The 15,784-nt window shown below is 44.0% G+C and overlaps 1 protein-coding gene across 2 annotated transcripts in view; it reads right to left on the bottom strand.

The window, feature by feature from the left end:
- Positions 1-15,784, bottom strand: part of AKT1 (AKT serine/threonine kinase 1) — a 72,859-nt gene that overhangs the window by 10,597 nt on the left and 46,478 nt on the right. For both annotated transcript variants that reach the window (XM_083839862.1, XM_083839863.1), the window contains exons 5-11: positions 14,999-15,146; positions 13,151-13,282; positions 12,941-13,006; positions 11,200-11,268; positions 10,345-10,470; positions 8,962-9,090; positions 4,530-4,744 (exon numbers count right to left, since the gene is read on the bottom strand). In XM_083839862.1, the coding sequence (XP_083695988.1) occupies positions 4,530-4,744; positions 8,962-9,090; positions 10,345-10,470; positions 11,200-11,268; positions 12,941-13,006; positions 13,151-13,282; positions 14,999-15,146 (885 nt within the window). The remainder of the gene's footprint in view (positions 1-4,529; positions 4,745-8,961; positions 9,091-10,344; positions 10,471-11,199; positions 11,269-12,940; positions 13,007-13,150; positions 13,283-14,998; positions 15,147-15,784) is intronic.

Genomic DNA, 15,784 nt, shown 5'->3' on the forward strand with positions numbered 1-15,784 from the left:
CAAAAGTGGTTCTTCAGCGGTGTAAATACACCCACTGGGCTCAGGAAAATCAGCTCAGCAAAAGCTGTTTGTGTTCTGGGGCACAGAGATGCTTATTTCCCCTCCTCTGACACAGCCAGGAAGGTGACCAGTAACGTACCGGGTTATGGTCCTTGTCATAAGGTCCTTGTCAGCAGTAAGTCGTGTGCGAGCATTTAGGAACTGCACCTATGTCGCTTCCCTGTGGCCACTGCTGGCAGCACGGAGCATTTGTAACTCCCAGCTTGGGAGGAAAAGGCCACGAATACACAGTCTTTGGGGGCTTTCCTGTTCAGAGGTGAAGAGCTTGGAAAGCAGCTCCCAGCCCTGCGCTGAGCCTCACTTCCCCGCTCCTTCCCCAGCCACACGCGTGTGACACGGACGGGGCCCATCCGGCTCCCACCCCCAGCACTGGTAGGCAACCACAAAGCAGTCACGTTTGAGGAAGCTGAGGCTTGGGAAGTTTCTACATCACTGATTTCTAGAAATCTGGTGGGAAAAGAGAGTTGCCTTTGATGTTTTCCTCAGCCTCGGGTCAGATTTCTTATGGGTGAGCTGCTTGAGTGTGCCCCAACTCACATCCGAACTGGGCCTGGACAAGTTGGCACTGAGGTGATTTACACCAACACCATCACATCCAACAGCCACATCTCTCCCTGAACAGCACCTGGTGAGTTGTGTGTGAGGACTTGATGAGCATCTTCAGCGTAGGAGATACCCAGGACCCTGCAGTGTCCAAGCTCTGGATGCCCACAAGGCTGAAGCCTGCTGCAGAAGAGGCCCAGCTATGCGAGAAGCATAACGCAGCACAAGCAGGCAGCCTCCTGCCTGCCCCAGCCAGCTGGGGCTTCCTCTGGCCCCTGCAGCCCTACAGTTGTCACCTCCACCTCCTCCAACTCCAGCAGAGGCTGCAGGCCTTGCTGGGTCAGAGAGCAGGTTCACTCGAGCTGTCAGTCCTCCACGTAGCAGAGCCTGACAGAGCGAGCAGACACACCTCAACTACTAATCACCGCCTTCCACGGGGAAAAAAATTTGGGTTTCATGCAGGTAGAGGCTTGACTGACCCCGCTCTTCCTGCGGCCAAGGTTGCGCTCTGGTTGTGGGAAGAGCCACCACCACTAAAATGAATGAAGTGCTGAATCTCCGCGTCGCTGCTGGGACCCATCACCAGTTACCAGAGAGCAGCCTCAGCCCTCCAAAGCCAAGCAACAGCTCCGACTCCGTGCAGTCATCCGACCTTTCAACGGGGGTTGTGAAATGCTGCACCTTCTTCCTCTCGCTTGTCCTGCATGGTGAGGTCCCACGGCACCATCAGAGAAAGAAGCAAATGAAGCAGCTGGTGACAAACCCATCTGAAAGAGGCTCAACTCCAGAGGCCAGCCTGCCCCACGGCAGGGAGCACTATGGCATGCAGTAGGAACAGACACAATCAAAATTCAGAGAAAGCAGTGTTGGAGTTCCCTCTGGTTTAAAACCTGCCAAGATTCAGCACTTGTGAGACACTCTGCTGGTCTCATACACTGCCACCCACCTGAACTCAGCCCCCTTGCACAGAGCGCTCCGAGCCATGCCCACCTTCACAGGTCGCAGTCCCCAGAGCCAGAGAAAGAATAATAAAAATTAGGGGGAAAAAATGCTGTTTTATGTGTAGAAATACGCTGTGATTACCCCCTTCCTTTTGATGTATGTCACAAAGCAGCAAAGGAGAATTGCAGGCCACATTAAAAGACGTTTGTAGAATAGATTTTTTCCTTCTTAGGAAAATTAAGGCTCACGTTACAAGATTAATAAACTTATATCAATCCCAAAAGAAACTTTAAAATTCCTTTTCCCTTACAAAACAGATTTTCTACATATGACCAAATTTAGAAAACAGCCATGATTAAAAGCAGAATGCGATTTGTTGTTCTTCATACTTCCCCCGTATGCCTGGGAGTTGCAGCTGAGCTGGCATTACTGGAAGCAGACTGCTAGTGCTGCTCCTGTGCATCTAGCTCAGGTCCGGCAGGCAATTGTAAGGTTTGATTCACCAACGCAGGCCATGATTCACTAGCTCCTTGATATTTAATTTACACTTTACGTATCAACTTTTTTTGGGAGGCGGGGATTTTACTGGAAAGGAGAGTATCTCAGAGTTTCATTTTCCTCAAGCTGTTGGCTCTCCCCTCTGTCCCACCAGCAGTAACAAAATGCTGCCAACGCCGATGTTTCCTGCCGCAGACATTAGTGACCCCAACTTCTGTCAACCCCTGGGCTTTGGTGAGGAGGGGATTTTGGGGGAACCGTTGTGTAACCCAGCAGAACGTCATCAACAGGCTGATGTTCACCGGACTACTGCACATCATTTAACTTTTCACTGAACGTACTTTTGTGGCCATCTGGCTGGTTTTCTTTAGCGTGGCTCCGTGATCTCACTATGAGTCAATGACCAAGTATCCCAGGCGCCCACCCGAGCACACAGACCACACTGTGAGAGCAGCTGACAATAAAACCCATAAAACTACAAGGGTGGGACTCGGGACTTGCACCCCGAAATGCTTCCAGCTCAGTTCTCCATACTGCCTGAAAACCCCATGCAGAGCAGTGGATCTGCAGAATCCTATCCACAGTTAAAAAGTTGGGTGCAGAGTGGCTGGGGAGAAACCAGTATTTAAGAACGGCCCACAGTCCAAAAAGCTTGGGAGGCACCAGTGTAATTAGCAAGCTGCAGGCATGTGCGCAGGCTTGTCTAGCCTGTAGTTATTTCTATCAGCAGCATGAAAATCATCTGTCCAACAGATCAGAGCATCGCTAGTTCCAAGCCTGCTGAAGATACATGCGAAGAAGTGGCTATTTGTATAAAATGAGCATATTGTGGAGTAATTATTGGCATTGGAAAAACCTTGTAATTAGAAACAAGTGGGCGTTCTTTGTTTGTAAACAAATTGCATTTTGGTTCATCAGAGATGCTCCTTTAAGAACAAATTACAGCAGATGCTGCTTGTGTTTCCAGTGATTGAAAGGCCCCACCTGAATAAGCTACAAGAGGGTCACAATTCTATTTAACCCAGCACTTTCCTGGACAGGAATCCTCTTGGCACGGGCTGCAACCACATTTGCAGAGCACAGTGCCTGGGGGGCTGCTAATCTATCACACAACCTTTTCCGGGAGGCCCCACCGGAGCTCCTGCCTGCTCCAGGAGGGACAGGCTGCCGTTGCCACCTAGCACAAGGCTGGCCACTTTCCTGGCTACAGCTGCTCCTGGTTCCCCGTGTCACCGCTGAGTTGAACACTCCGCTACTACAAATTGTGGGTTTGCACCACAAAACCCCTCCGCAGGCTTTTCTGTCAAGAGCAGTGATGGGAATAATCCACTTTGATGATAAAAATCTTTGCTCTAAGTATCCAAGTACTGGCAAGGAACCATTTTTGTGCTATGTGCATGCACACGTACAGACTGAACGCACCAGAAAGCAAATCGAAATACTCTACGTACACCTCACATGAAAAGCTTCCTAGCTGGGGCCTATTTATGGTGGAAAGGTTCAGGACAGGAGACTAGGGGCAGAGTCACAATTTTTATTTGTTTAAAAACTGTCTGAGTTGACAAGAGGGCAGGTTCTTAAGCCGATGTTTACCTTGGTGCAAAGGTCAACATCATTTTTGGATCCTGTTCTATTTTTTGTTTGTTAGCCATTATAGGGTTGTTTGGTTTTTGTTGTTGTTGTTAAGTCAAAGGTTACTTTTTAAATAATAAAGAACAGCTAAAAAGCAAAAGGAGGAAAGGGGAAAAGTAGATCAATCATGGTATAAACTCCACCACAACCATGGCAGAAACACCACCACCTGCTGTCCAGAGCAGGATGATAAATCAAGGGCACAGATTTCACAGAAAATTCAGAAAGCTTACAGCAAGCAGCCTGAACTTGGATACAAGGCAAGAACATTCACCATAGAGCTTATAACCTACAGCAGCCATCAGATTAATTACGACCAAAAGCAAGGTTAACTTGCATTGTTCCACGCTGTAGTTTTGTGTTAATGGCAGCCATCATATTCCAAAGCTCAGCCTCCTGATCACCAAAATCGCTTCACGTTGCTACCTGCAGGGTCAGCTTGTTTCAAAAGTTAAGATGAAAACAAATAGGTTCATTTACTACATCTCAGCTATTCTTGGTGGATGCTAATTGTGACCTGATTAGAAACAAAACTACCATTTCATCCAAAACACCTTCCTCAACTTTAAATAAAGACTGGCATGCGTGCGCTCGATAGCCCTTTGTGCAGTATCATCTTCAGTTGTTTCTGAAAGATGGCAATATGGATCTTTTAAATGGCAGTGCAGAAAGTCACTTTTAAGTCACTTGGCTTGAAGTTAGTTCCCTTTCACAGACACGCCTCTGAACAGAATAATTGCTATCTTTTTTTGTGAAGGCTTTAACAAATATATTTTTTTCCCTCGATTTCTTCTTATTTGGTATTTCTGAGGACACGAGCACTTAAAATTGCAATTATTAAGCAACAACCTCACCTTTGCTTCGGATCTTTCTTCAGCAAACCTGACAAGAGAGATTTTGCTTCAGGTGACAAAGTGCGTGGAAATCTAATCTCCTCCATAAGGATGAGTTCAAAGAGCTTTTCATGGTCCTGGTTGTAGAAAGGGAGCCGGCCACACATCATTTCATACATCACCACGCCGAGGCCCCACCAGTCCACTGCACGACCATAGTCGTTGTCTTCCAGCACCTGCAGAAAGGCAGAGAGAAGGCTTTAGAAGGCATTCCTAAATCAGGAATGAGCGCAGAACTCAAAGAGGCAAAATTTACACCAAAAATTTCATGTTCTTGAGTTTCACAGATGAGTCTATCAACACAGAGTATCTGCAGATGATCTCAAAAACAAGTGGCACCACGGTCACTGATCGAAAGAGAGCATTTTAGGTAAGCAAGAGAGGGAAATGGAGAAAGTGTTATGATATGGCAGCTTCCTTCTCCTCTTCCTCCCAGCCTCCCCTTCCCATTAAGCCCACAGTAAGCACAACCTTTGAAAGCCCAAAGGCTAAGGTCTGTTCTCACATTACACAGCCAGCTGCTAAATTCTCACTTATTCATCACAAACTGTTCCAAATGGGATCCCATTAAGAAAGAAAAAAAAAAAACACCACCAAGGAGCCATTCTGGGGAGAAAAGACAAGACAGTCAGGCTCTTACTTACTATTCCTTCAGAAGCAACAAACTGAACAGCATGATCCTCTCCATATTAACTTGCCTCTACCCAAAGGGTATGTCACAAAAGACCACACAGCATGCTAAATGACCAATTCACACTAAACACTAAGCGAGATCTCCACTCCTAGCACTTGACTGGCTGCAAGGCTGTGAAATGGCAGCCAGGCTGTCTTGAAATATTTCCCTTCCTCCGCTCCAGAGGGGAACACTTGCACACCAGCTCCAACACTTTGGGGTTGCACTTTCTAAGCAGAAAGTGTCAGGGAGCAAGCTTCTTCCCGTTCTCAGAGGAGATGGGGTGTAGCACAGGGCATTTTCCCTTCCCCTGGGCATTTGCACCTAACAAATCCCCAGTTTGTGCACGGACTCGGGACCCAGCAGTGTCCTTTTTCCCTCCTGCTTGCTCCACAGAAGTGCTGTCACGCTTTGTTTCTCGTCTTCTCTACCGACGGCTTTGTTGAGGAGGTAGGAGTGTTTCGTGGCTCGTGGAGTGGATGTTACAAGGACTTCTCTAGACTTTATGTCTCCCAAGCAGTTGTCTGTAGCTGACACCGACAGTCTCATATTCCAGACCCTGTCCTCAGGTTTTACTTGTCATCTTTAGTCTTTTCACAGGTCTGCACTGAACAGCTTAGTATTGCCAAGAGTAAAAGCCACCAGTGCTCCTCCTTGTAGCAATGTAAAGCTCATGCAGCCACCGTGCACCAATTCAGCACACTGCACTGAAAATTAAAAGGGTGAAAGAGACCATTGAAATCGACAGCTTTCCCTTTAACAAGGGCAGGATCCGAACCCCTGACAAACATTCAGAAAGGTTTTGCGCACAAGAAAGCAGCAGAGACACTCCGCAACAACCCTTTGCGCTCTGCCTCTCCGTATTCACTAATTATTCCCCTCAATTATCCGAACGAGGGAAAGGGCCTGCAGTAAAACTCCGAAGGCTGCCAGGTATTAGATTACCCAGCGCTGGTCTATTTACAGCATCCCCTGCCGTATGATTCACACCAAACGACAGCTGGCTCTGCAGCTGCCCCGCGCATGTATTCGGCCGACACAGCTGCCGGCCGGCCGGGATTCCAGGAGCCGGCTCCGTCCTTCCCGAGGCACCGCAGGAGATATTTGTGTGACAACGCCGCTCCCAGCCGCCCCCTCGCAGCCAAGCGCTTCCTCCTCGCGCTGCCCGGCGCTCGGGTTTACCGAAAATAAATTAGTCACGGGGTCTCTCTCCCCGTTTATTTATTTATTTTTAAACTGCTGCGGGAGGTACTCAAGGAGAGGATTGGAAGGAAAAAAAAAAGCCACGAAGGTTTGGGCTGTGTGCACGGCCAGTCCTACAGGTGCTTTCAAAACACGCAAAATAATTCATAAATTATTTCAGTAAGAATGCTAAATCTCTTAACTCTGCACAGAATAAAAAAATGCTTATTTCTTCAAAGTGCTTTATCACAGACAGCAAGTGCTCAGATTTGGAATTGCACAAAACAGAGCAGTGGTTATTAAAAATATACCATATCAGGAAAGGGATTACGCATATTCATGATTTATTGCAACACGCAGGACAGCAGAAGCAACAAGGTCATTTCACTTAAGTTAAAGGCTGATCAATCCCTAACAAGCAGCTCCATGCTGCCGTGAGATGGAATTTGAAAGAGAAGGCACAACAGCTGTAAACATCACAGTCATTGATATATCTGACACATCAAAGTTGACATGGTTCAGTCACTGTCATCCATGCACAAGATTCCAATATGAACCTAAAAACAACTATGCAACAACTGTACAAACATGCTGCTATGCTGGACTCAAGTTACAGACACAGATAACGAGAACGAGACCCCTGCTTTTAAGGCTGCATGACCTTAAATGCACAGCGTATCACTCACGCGCAATTTCCAGATTTTTTGCATGCTACCGACCAGATGACAAAAGCCTCCAGAATTTAACACTCCAGCTCGCAGACGGGATTTGCGAGTAAGGGAGAGAGCTGGGTTAATCGAAAGGATTTGTCCTTCAGGGTTTTGGATGAGCCAACTCATTGTAAATATGAGAAAGAAAAATAATAGCAGGTAATGCTACCGAAAGAACAACATAATGCCTGCACAGGGAATCCCCACATTCCATGCTAAGAAAAAAAACAAAAACAAAACAATATTTTTAATCACTTCATAAAATCCTTGGTGAAAAACTGAAGTTCAGCAATTGATTTTAAGAGGGAGCCACCAAATAAAAGCTATATTTATGAATAATAAACACTCTTTGTCGTGCTGCTAATTACTCCCTGCACCAGTGAATCTCAAATCGTGGTGCACAGACCCCCATTTAGGAACACTGAAGACTCCTAGCGACCCATGGAGAGCTGGCAGCTAGCATGAGACTGGCTCCACCTCTTTGCTGCAAGCTACTTCGACAGGTGCCCACGTTCTTCATTATTACAAAGAGACTGGAGGCCCTTGAGAGCAGCTGGGAGTTTAAAAAAACAACAGAAAACAAAAAAACAAGAGCACACAACTGTTTCCACTGCCACCGCTATGCAAACGGAGGGCTCAGAAGTGCCGATCAGCCAAGACACTGGCTCTCCACAGCAATATTCCTCCTCCACTTTGGTTTCCCGTACTTCGTACCTCTGCGCACTTTGACTAAAGAAAGGTTTGCAGCGCAGAGTTCTCCCACCCTGGAGAAGGAATACGTCCTGGGTGTGCCCGCAATACATAACCTGCCAGCAGCCCAAGACTTGCTTCTGCCTGCGCTCCCAGCTGGATGGAAGCCTGTGCGCCAGGGGTAGCAAGGCGCTCCCTCAGCGGCAGCGAGCCCTTCTGCGAGGCACGGCGCATTAATAGCTCAGGCTCGGTGCCCTGCTCATACAGCGACTGCTTCCAGACAGCTCCGAGCGTGGGCAGAGAAAACGAGCGTCTGCCTGCAGAACAGCGTGTATACATCTCCTCTATCACCCGACTTCACTTTTGATCTGCCCTTAACTAACTCCCTGCTCGAACAGCACCTGCTCTGTGTTGCACAACTTTCCGAAGGAGTATTTCCAGGATGAAAGTTAAAGCGTAAAATCCAAATGTGCGCTTGCATGGAAAAATTATTAGCACAAAAATCCCCCCAAAATGTGTGTTTGGGGACTGGAGTCTCATGCTTGGATTTGTTTCCTCCCAAACAGAAAGTTTCAAATTAACCTTGAGAAACAACCTTGCGCACTTACAGCCATGAAGGAGTTGGCACTTCTAACATATACAATGCTAAACACTGAAAAAAAGAGCTCCATCTGCCTTGTTGCTGGCCTCCCTGAACACACTTAACCTTACACTGTCTTCAAAAAGAATCAGTCAATACTTTTACTTCTTAGCCAAAGTTCTGTTGATAGCTTTCAGATAGTCCAATACACAGCAAATAAATCACAAAAGGGTTACCAAGCCATCGAGTAATATTTTAATGGTTTATGAGTTGATTTTTTTAATTAGACTTCGGACGCTAGAAGCAAGCACTGCTCCAGCAAAACGTACATATTCCCTGAAATGAAAGGAAAACGCTACCCCATGTGAAAATTATCACACGTCTTCATACTGAAGGTATGTCCCAGAACACGATGAATAAGAGATTTTCAGCATGTGTTATTATATCACAGTAATACTGTATGAACACATTATGGCATAGGATTTATTCTGTATTGCTACTGCTATCGTGGATGGCATTTAAGACTATGATTTAGTATGAAATTCAATGTAAACATACCTCTGGTGCAAGATACTCTGGAGTGCCACAGAAAGTCTTCATTGTTGCTCCGTCCTTTATGCCTTCTTTACATAGTCCAAAGTCTGTAATTTTTATGTGTCCATCTTTATCCAGCATAAGATTTTCCAGCTGAGAAGTCCAAACGAAGCACAGTATTAGAAAAAACGTACACTGCTCCTGAGCAAGTCAATAAAGGACTGGAATTTCTGAAGATTACAGTTTTGAAACGTGTTCTCACTGGAGTCAGAGCCATAGCAGCTGCCAAAGCATGCATGATGTAAATACACATTTATATCACTTTCCTTAATTCTTTAGGGAGCATTAAGTAACTAATTTGCAGTCCTTGGGTAACTGATCATATATACAGCAAGAATACAGAACGTAAACATTGTAATTATGCTTCTAAAGTATTATCATCAACAGAACACCAGATTCTTTGTGAGGAGGAATACTTACTACATTTTTTAAAAACTTCATTCCTGCTTTTACTCTAAGTGATTTTATAAAGCATTCTGTACCATTAAAGGATAGCAAATGAAGAAAGTAACTAAGTGTAAGCTTAAAGAAGCATTTGCCAAAGAGATTTTTTTTTACATGAGAATCATTTCATCTACTTAGCACTTGATATTCATCCTACTCTGCACCACTAATTTCTAACAAGGCCAACTATGTATGAAACAAAGCGCATTTTCAAAGGAATCATGGTGATATAGGATACGAAATCGCAGCAGGAATTCCTAAGAACACTTTGAAACAGGCTGAAAATATTACGTAGCATACTCCTACTAGTATCACCTTATCCTCCCCTGAAAGCACTTCTCAGAAAATACGTTTTGTTGCTGCATTACCCTCAAGCTTGTCCCCCATCTGCTTGCCCTAAGATTTCTTGTTTGTTTCTCTTCCCAATCCAGTCACGAAACAAACAAGCAACCTGAACTTTAATCAATTTTCTAACTGCAAGCAGGTACTATGAAGACAGTGCTGCACAGCACACTGCAAGGAAGCACATCATACATAGTGTATGAATTTGCATATATCTAATAAGACCCAGTAATGAAAAGTCCAGGATTGTACTCCAGCATGTATATAGCCGGCAAGGTTTCTCTTGGAACATAAGCAGTCAGGTGAAAACAAAATCCATGCTGTTCAGTACCCCTCTGTGCTCCCTGAAACACTGCTAGTGTCCTGACAGACGCGTTAGACAATCACTTAGATGATAAAAGTGTTTAGAAATCCTGTAAAGCCAAGACCAACAGCTGCAATAACCGTTATGTTAAAGTTCAGTCAGAAAAGGCTTTCTTACAGTTAAGGCTCATTTGCTTTTGTGACTAAGAAAGAGAAAGCCCAAACCCCAAAAGCCTGTGAAATTGTTTTTCTACGTACCTTCAAATCTCTATAAACCACATTCTTCTCTGAATGCAGGTAATCCAATGCTGAAACTATCTCAGCTCCATAAAACCGAGCCCGGTCTTCAGAAAAGACACGCTCTCTTGACAGATGGAAAAACAACTACAACAAGAACAATAATTTGTTGCATTTAGATTGCATATGTTTCTGAGTTATGTATAACACTTCTCAAGCCATCCTGCTTGGAATCCAATGTTACCTAAGAGAAAACTCCTTCCCATCCACACTCAGCTGTGCTCCCAAATGTTTTTAAAGCCATCATAAAGTAAACAACCAGGCAATTATAACTCATATTCACAGATGTACGCTGAGCACTAGTTTGATTGCTACACATTCTTGTACATATAGAAAATAAAACTTCCTTTTAATTGAACTACAATTAGATATTAAAACTAGCTTAATGCATGATTTAGAGAAACTTTGATATTTCATCTTTTCCTTCTTAACATCTTAGTACCTTTCCTTCTTTGCTGTTTCTACCTCTCTCTCCAAAGTAACACGTGCTCAGAAGATTCATTAAAAAGCGTTATAAGCTGTCTGAAGAACAACTAGAAAGCAACTTATTTTTCTGAACTACTAAATGTCAGATTACAGTATGTTGCTGTCATGTAAAATAGAAACCTACACCCAAAACCTGTATTCTCTAAAAATGGAGTGAAGATTAGAGTCTTAATTCTTAGTATTAGTTAAAACCGCAAACAGGTCTGTTTAACTTGGACAGCTTGGATGCACTAGAAATGGAGACATGGACCCTAGCTAAGTAATGCCAAGCAGAATTAGAAGCAGGACAGGAAAATCCTAAAGCATTAAACATTACTGCATTTCCCTTACCTCCCCTCCATTGGCATACTCCATCACAAAACACAAGCGATCATGTGTCTGAAAGGAATACTTTAAAGCCTGAAACAGATTTAAACAAAAACTCAGAAGAAAGATCACACTGACAGTTATAAAAAAACATTTTGAATAATTTTTTCAAAACACAGACAGATATAAGATGTGTATTTTAGTGGACTTTTTGTTCTTGGCTGTCATATAATACTTGCATTTTCTTGTTGCAGCTGATCTACTGCCAACTTCTTTTAAGAAATGTATTTAGTATGTTAAAACAATCCCTTGCAGAAGCTATTAGCAATGCCTACAATGCTCTGAAACAAAGTCCTGACCCATTACAACGGCACAAAACATACTGACAGCGGCACTGAAGTATCCTCCCCAGGCCACAAGCTCCCATAGTCTGATCTCGCAGACAGGAGGCCACAACCAAAAAAACCCAAAAGCACAAGGTTTTGCCACACTGGCTGCAAGCCTGCTTGTCTGAAACAAGTGACCTTACAAGCACCAGTCCCCTGGTCTCTGCCCCGCTCGCTGCTGACAGCCTGCCAGGGGATTGAGCAATGCTGTCAATATCCGTTTGTGAGCAATTCACAAAACCAGACCAGACAGAGGGTGTGATGGAGTGTCACAAGGTGCCTTTGTACAGCCCTGTCATGTGTATTCCTGCAGCAAGAGTAACACCAGCTTGTTTGCCATGGTCTTAAGTTTCTTGGTCATATCCCAGTCTGACAGCTGACTTAAGACAGTCCTTGGTTTGGATATTTGAGTTTATGAAAGCATTAAGAAAATACCACACATTATATCATTATCTTCATTATTAGGGAAAGCATTTTTAAAGCTGATGTCGTTTTGCAAAGAAAGGGACGATCAGGTTTTAGGCCTGTCAACAAACATTTACTGATTATACCCAATTCAGCCAATATTTACTTCCAGAGGCCACATTTAAAAGGTCTAAATTCCAGTTAAACCCTTGTGTACCTGGAAAAAGGAGACCACCAGGACACTACACAGGTCTCTTAGGGGGCTGAAGCTGTTGGAAATGATTCAGAACCAACTTGTAATGAACACTACAAACAAAATCTTGAGGTAGAACTTGGGTATCTGAAGTCAACCCGCAGAGACTGCTGGTGCTGGAGGTCTAAATTGAGGCTATGCTTTCATTTTACAGTTAGCCAATCTAAAAGGAAAGCACTGAATGAGGCATGGTCTTGCTCTCCTTTGTTCTACCTCCCAGTATGCTCCCATCACTATACTTCAGCAGGCACTACCAGAGCTCTGATTCCACAGTAAGCTGCTTCTGGGAACAGTAAAAGAAATTTTTAAAAAAGAATTGTTTTTTTTCTTTTCCCCTCACTCTGCTGAACTCATTTGTCACAAGGTCAGGGTCACCCTGATCTCTGCCTCGAAGAGGACACCAAGCATTTGGAGGCCAGGAAAAGCAAATACTTCTCTCGAGAGACGGCAAACCGTTACATGGGTGAGCCATAAAATCAAACCACACCCTGAGACACTACAAGAAGTCTCTGATTTCAAGAGGCACTTAAGACCTGCTCTGCAAGAATGAGAAGACTCAGAAAAGCATTTTAATTTGTGCTTCCCAAAAATGGAAGCACAGAAAAATACACATCCACTCCAAAAACACAGATCTCAGATACATTATGTGAATAACAAAAAATAAGGAAAGTCTTGGTTGTCACGATGTCAAGTTCCAGTCAACAGAGGGAGAAATACGTACTGTTAGGAACGGATGCCGTGAGTTCTGCAAAACACGGTTTTCTGTCAGCGTGTGTGCTACTTCATCCTGAAACACAATCAGAAGGAAATCACCCAAGTGATTCCCCAGATTAGGGGATGCATTTCAAGCAATTATTTACAAGTGCTCAGAGCATCCTTGCTATTGCTTTCCAGAAGGCTGTACATATTTCCAAGTTTCCCATCCACTCACCTTTGCTACAATAACTTCTTTCTTCAGAATTTTCATGGCATAATACCGTCCGGTTGCTTTTTCTTTAACTAAAATGACCTTTCCAAAAGTGCCTTTTCCCAGTAGCTTAAGGTATTCAAATTCATTCATGGTCTGTTAATGATACAGATAAACAAGAACTGAATTACATTAACTACCAACAAGTATATCAGACTAGAATTTCTCATTCATGGGAGAATACTATGCATTATTTTTTTTTAACCCTTTTACTTAGTAGAATTCAAGAGCAGAAATGATTCTGCCATAAAAATAAGTACCAGTACACTTCCCAAAGATAATCAATCAAACTATTTAGGGAAAACCATAAACCATTCACTAGCGGAACACTCATTCACGAGACTCACTCAACGCTCAATTGTGCTAATACCACTCAATGTATTATCAGAGACATTTTGACCACTTTGCCAGTGCAGAGGTTCACTAAAAGTTGTATGTTGCTCTGAATCTAGGGACTGAATCCATACCCTTTTTCTGATGTTCCCCACCTCTCCAGGGGATCAGCTTTCTTGTGGTTCAAAGAATGGCACCGAAACCCACAGAGAAAACAACTGCTTCACGGATTAGCTACTCTCTCTTACTTGTTTTGCCATTAGGGAAAATGCTGGGGAAATTGGAATGTGCTGCAGGCCACGGACAGTCTCTCTCTTACAGTACCAATGACCGTTGCCAACCTAGCAGTAACAGGACTTGAACAGCCAAAGGCTACTGCAGCCTCTGTTGGGGAAAACTTCCAAGATGCTCTCAATAGCAAACTTACTCCATATTCTTCCCTACAGCTGGCTGAGGAGACTTGCTGTTAACTGTTCAATACAGTTGATGTCAGGACCCCAAAAATCACTTTGATTATCCTCACTAAAATGCCCAGGGAGAGACAGTCACTGTCTCAGAAGAATGTGCCTCAGAAATCTGACCAAGGAGGTGGTGGTTCTTGCATTTCTATTAGGAACCACTCTGCAAGAGTAGTATCTGCTCGGTCAAGAACACAGAAGGCTAATGGCAGCTACAACTTACAGTGACACGTAAGTAGCCACCCACATCAGTCTAAAGCCAACAGCATGACACAAAGCTGGCAGACATACTTAGCAATCACATAATGACTTATTTTCTTCAAAAATTTCATCAGTTTTCCCAAAACTGAAGCAAAATTATGAAAGGAAATGGAAATGTTAATAGTGAGATAAAATAGTGAGATTGGAAAGCCAAATAGGAGACAATGAGACAACAGAACTAAAGGAAGGGAAGTTGAAGAGATTGAAAGGAGATACCTAAAAGGGCAGAGATCTCTACTGGCACACATTCCTCTTATACAAGGCCATTCAGTCAATGCTGTGTGCAATGCAAAAACCCAAGCTGCAGGAACACTGTGGACAGACACCCCAGTGGCTGTCTGGGATTAGGCCTAGGTCCTTAATCCAGAGCAACGAAATCCCCTGGCCCCACCTCAAGCCCTGCAAATTCACTCGTGCATCTTTGCACTAGCCTATGACAACACAGCAGACAGAAATAGAGGTTACACAGACTCAAGGTCCAGCAGGAAATATGATTTCATTGTCTGTACTGCAGGAAATTAAGCAAACTGCTTCCAGACCTGAGCTGGCCTTGGAAATCCTGCAGTGTATCCGAGTTGAGAACTCCTGTGGACCCAACCAGGCTTTGACCCATACCTGCTCACCTCAGACAACCTTTTCATCCAGAAGCCACAACTACAACAACTGTGTAATTGTGAGGGGAACAGAAAGGCCTTGATGGCTGCTTCTTGTCTACATTCAAGATCTAAAATTTAGCGTTTTTCCTGCCACGTTCACTTACCACTTTGTGTTTTGGTTTTGTCATAGAAACCTCCATTTCTTCAGCACCTGAATTATCACTGGGAGAGCCAGATCTAAAATCCATCATCTCTTCCTCCTGTTTCTTGAGGCTGTCTGCTACAGTTTGGATGGCTTTTGTCCATTCTTCCCTGGCAAAATATAAGCAATGACATTTGTTACTTGTATCTTCATATTACTGTCCGCCATAGCAAGTGTTTCTGAGGAAAATAGAGCAACCAATGCTCTAAAATGATCCAATGCACATATACTGCATTTTGTGTGTGTTTTCAAGCACTGCAAAAATACATTTTAAGAGCACTTTTAGCCTACATCTTTATTAACCACACTAGACACCAGACAACTGAAGTCCCCACAGTCCATACACAACATAAGGCTCTTCAGCAATTTCTAATACCCAGTCAGTCATCAGGTCAAGACGTGACCTAGTGATACAGAGATTTACATAACAAATGCAGACTCGCCAAGACCAAAAAGCAAAAGGCTCCCATGCAGCACGAAGCAATTAAACACAGCTTTTCCATTCCTATGGTGCACTGGAAACACATATATCTAACTGCTGGGGGCACTACGCCACCTCTTCACACTCATATCCCAAATTTTGATGGCAAGAAATGCCCTAGGACAAGTTTTTAAAGCCTGGGATACTTAGGTAATTCATCTCTTGCAGAGATGATGCCAGAGCTGCAGCAGTTCTTGTGTAAAGCTTACCAGAACATCAGCAAGAGCAGCAACATTTTATCTAAGGCATAGGTTTTGGTTATAAGAA

The sequence above is a fragment of the Anser anser genome, assembly GCF_964211835.1.
Source record: "Anser anser genome assembly, chromosome: 5".
Taxonomy (NCBI): Eukaryota; Metazoa; Chordata; class Aves; order Anseriformes; family Anatidae; genus Anser; species Anser anser.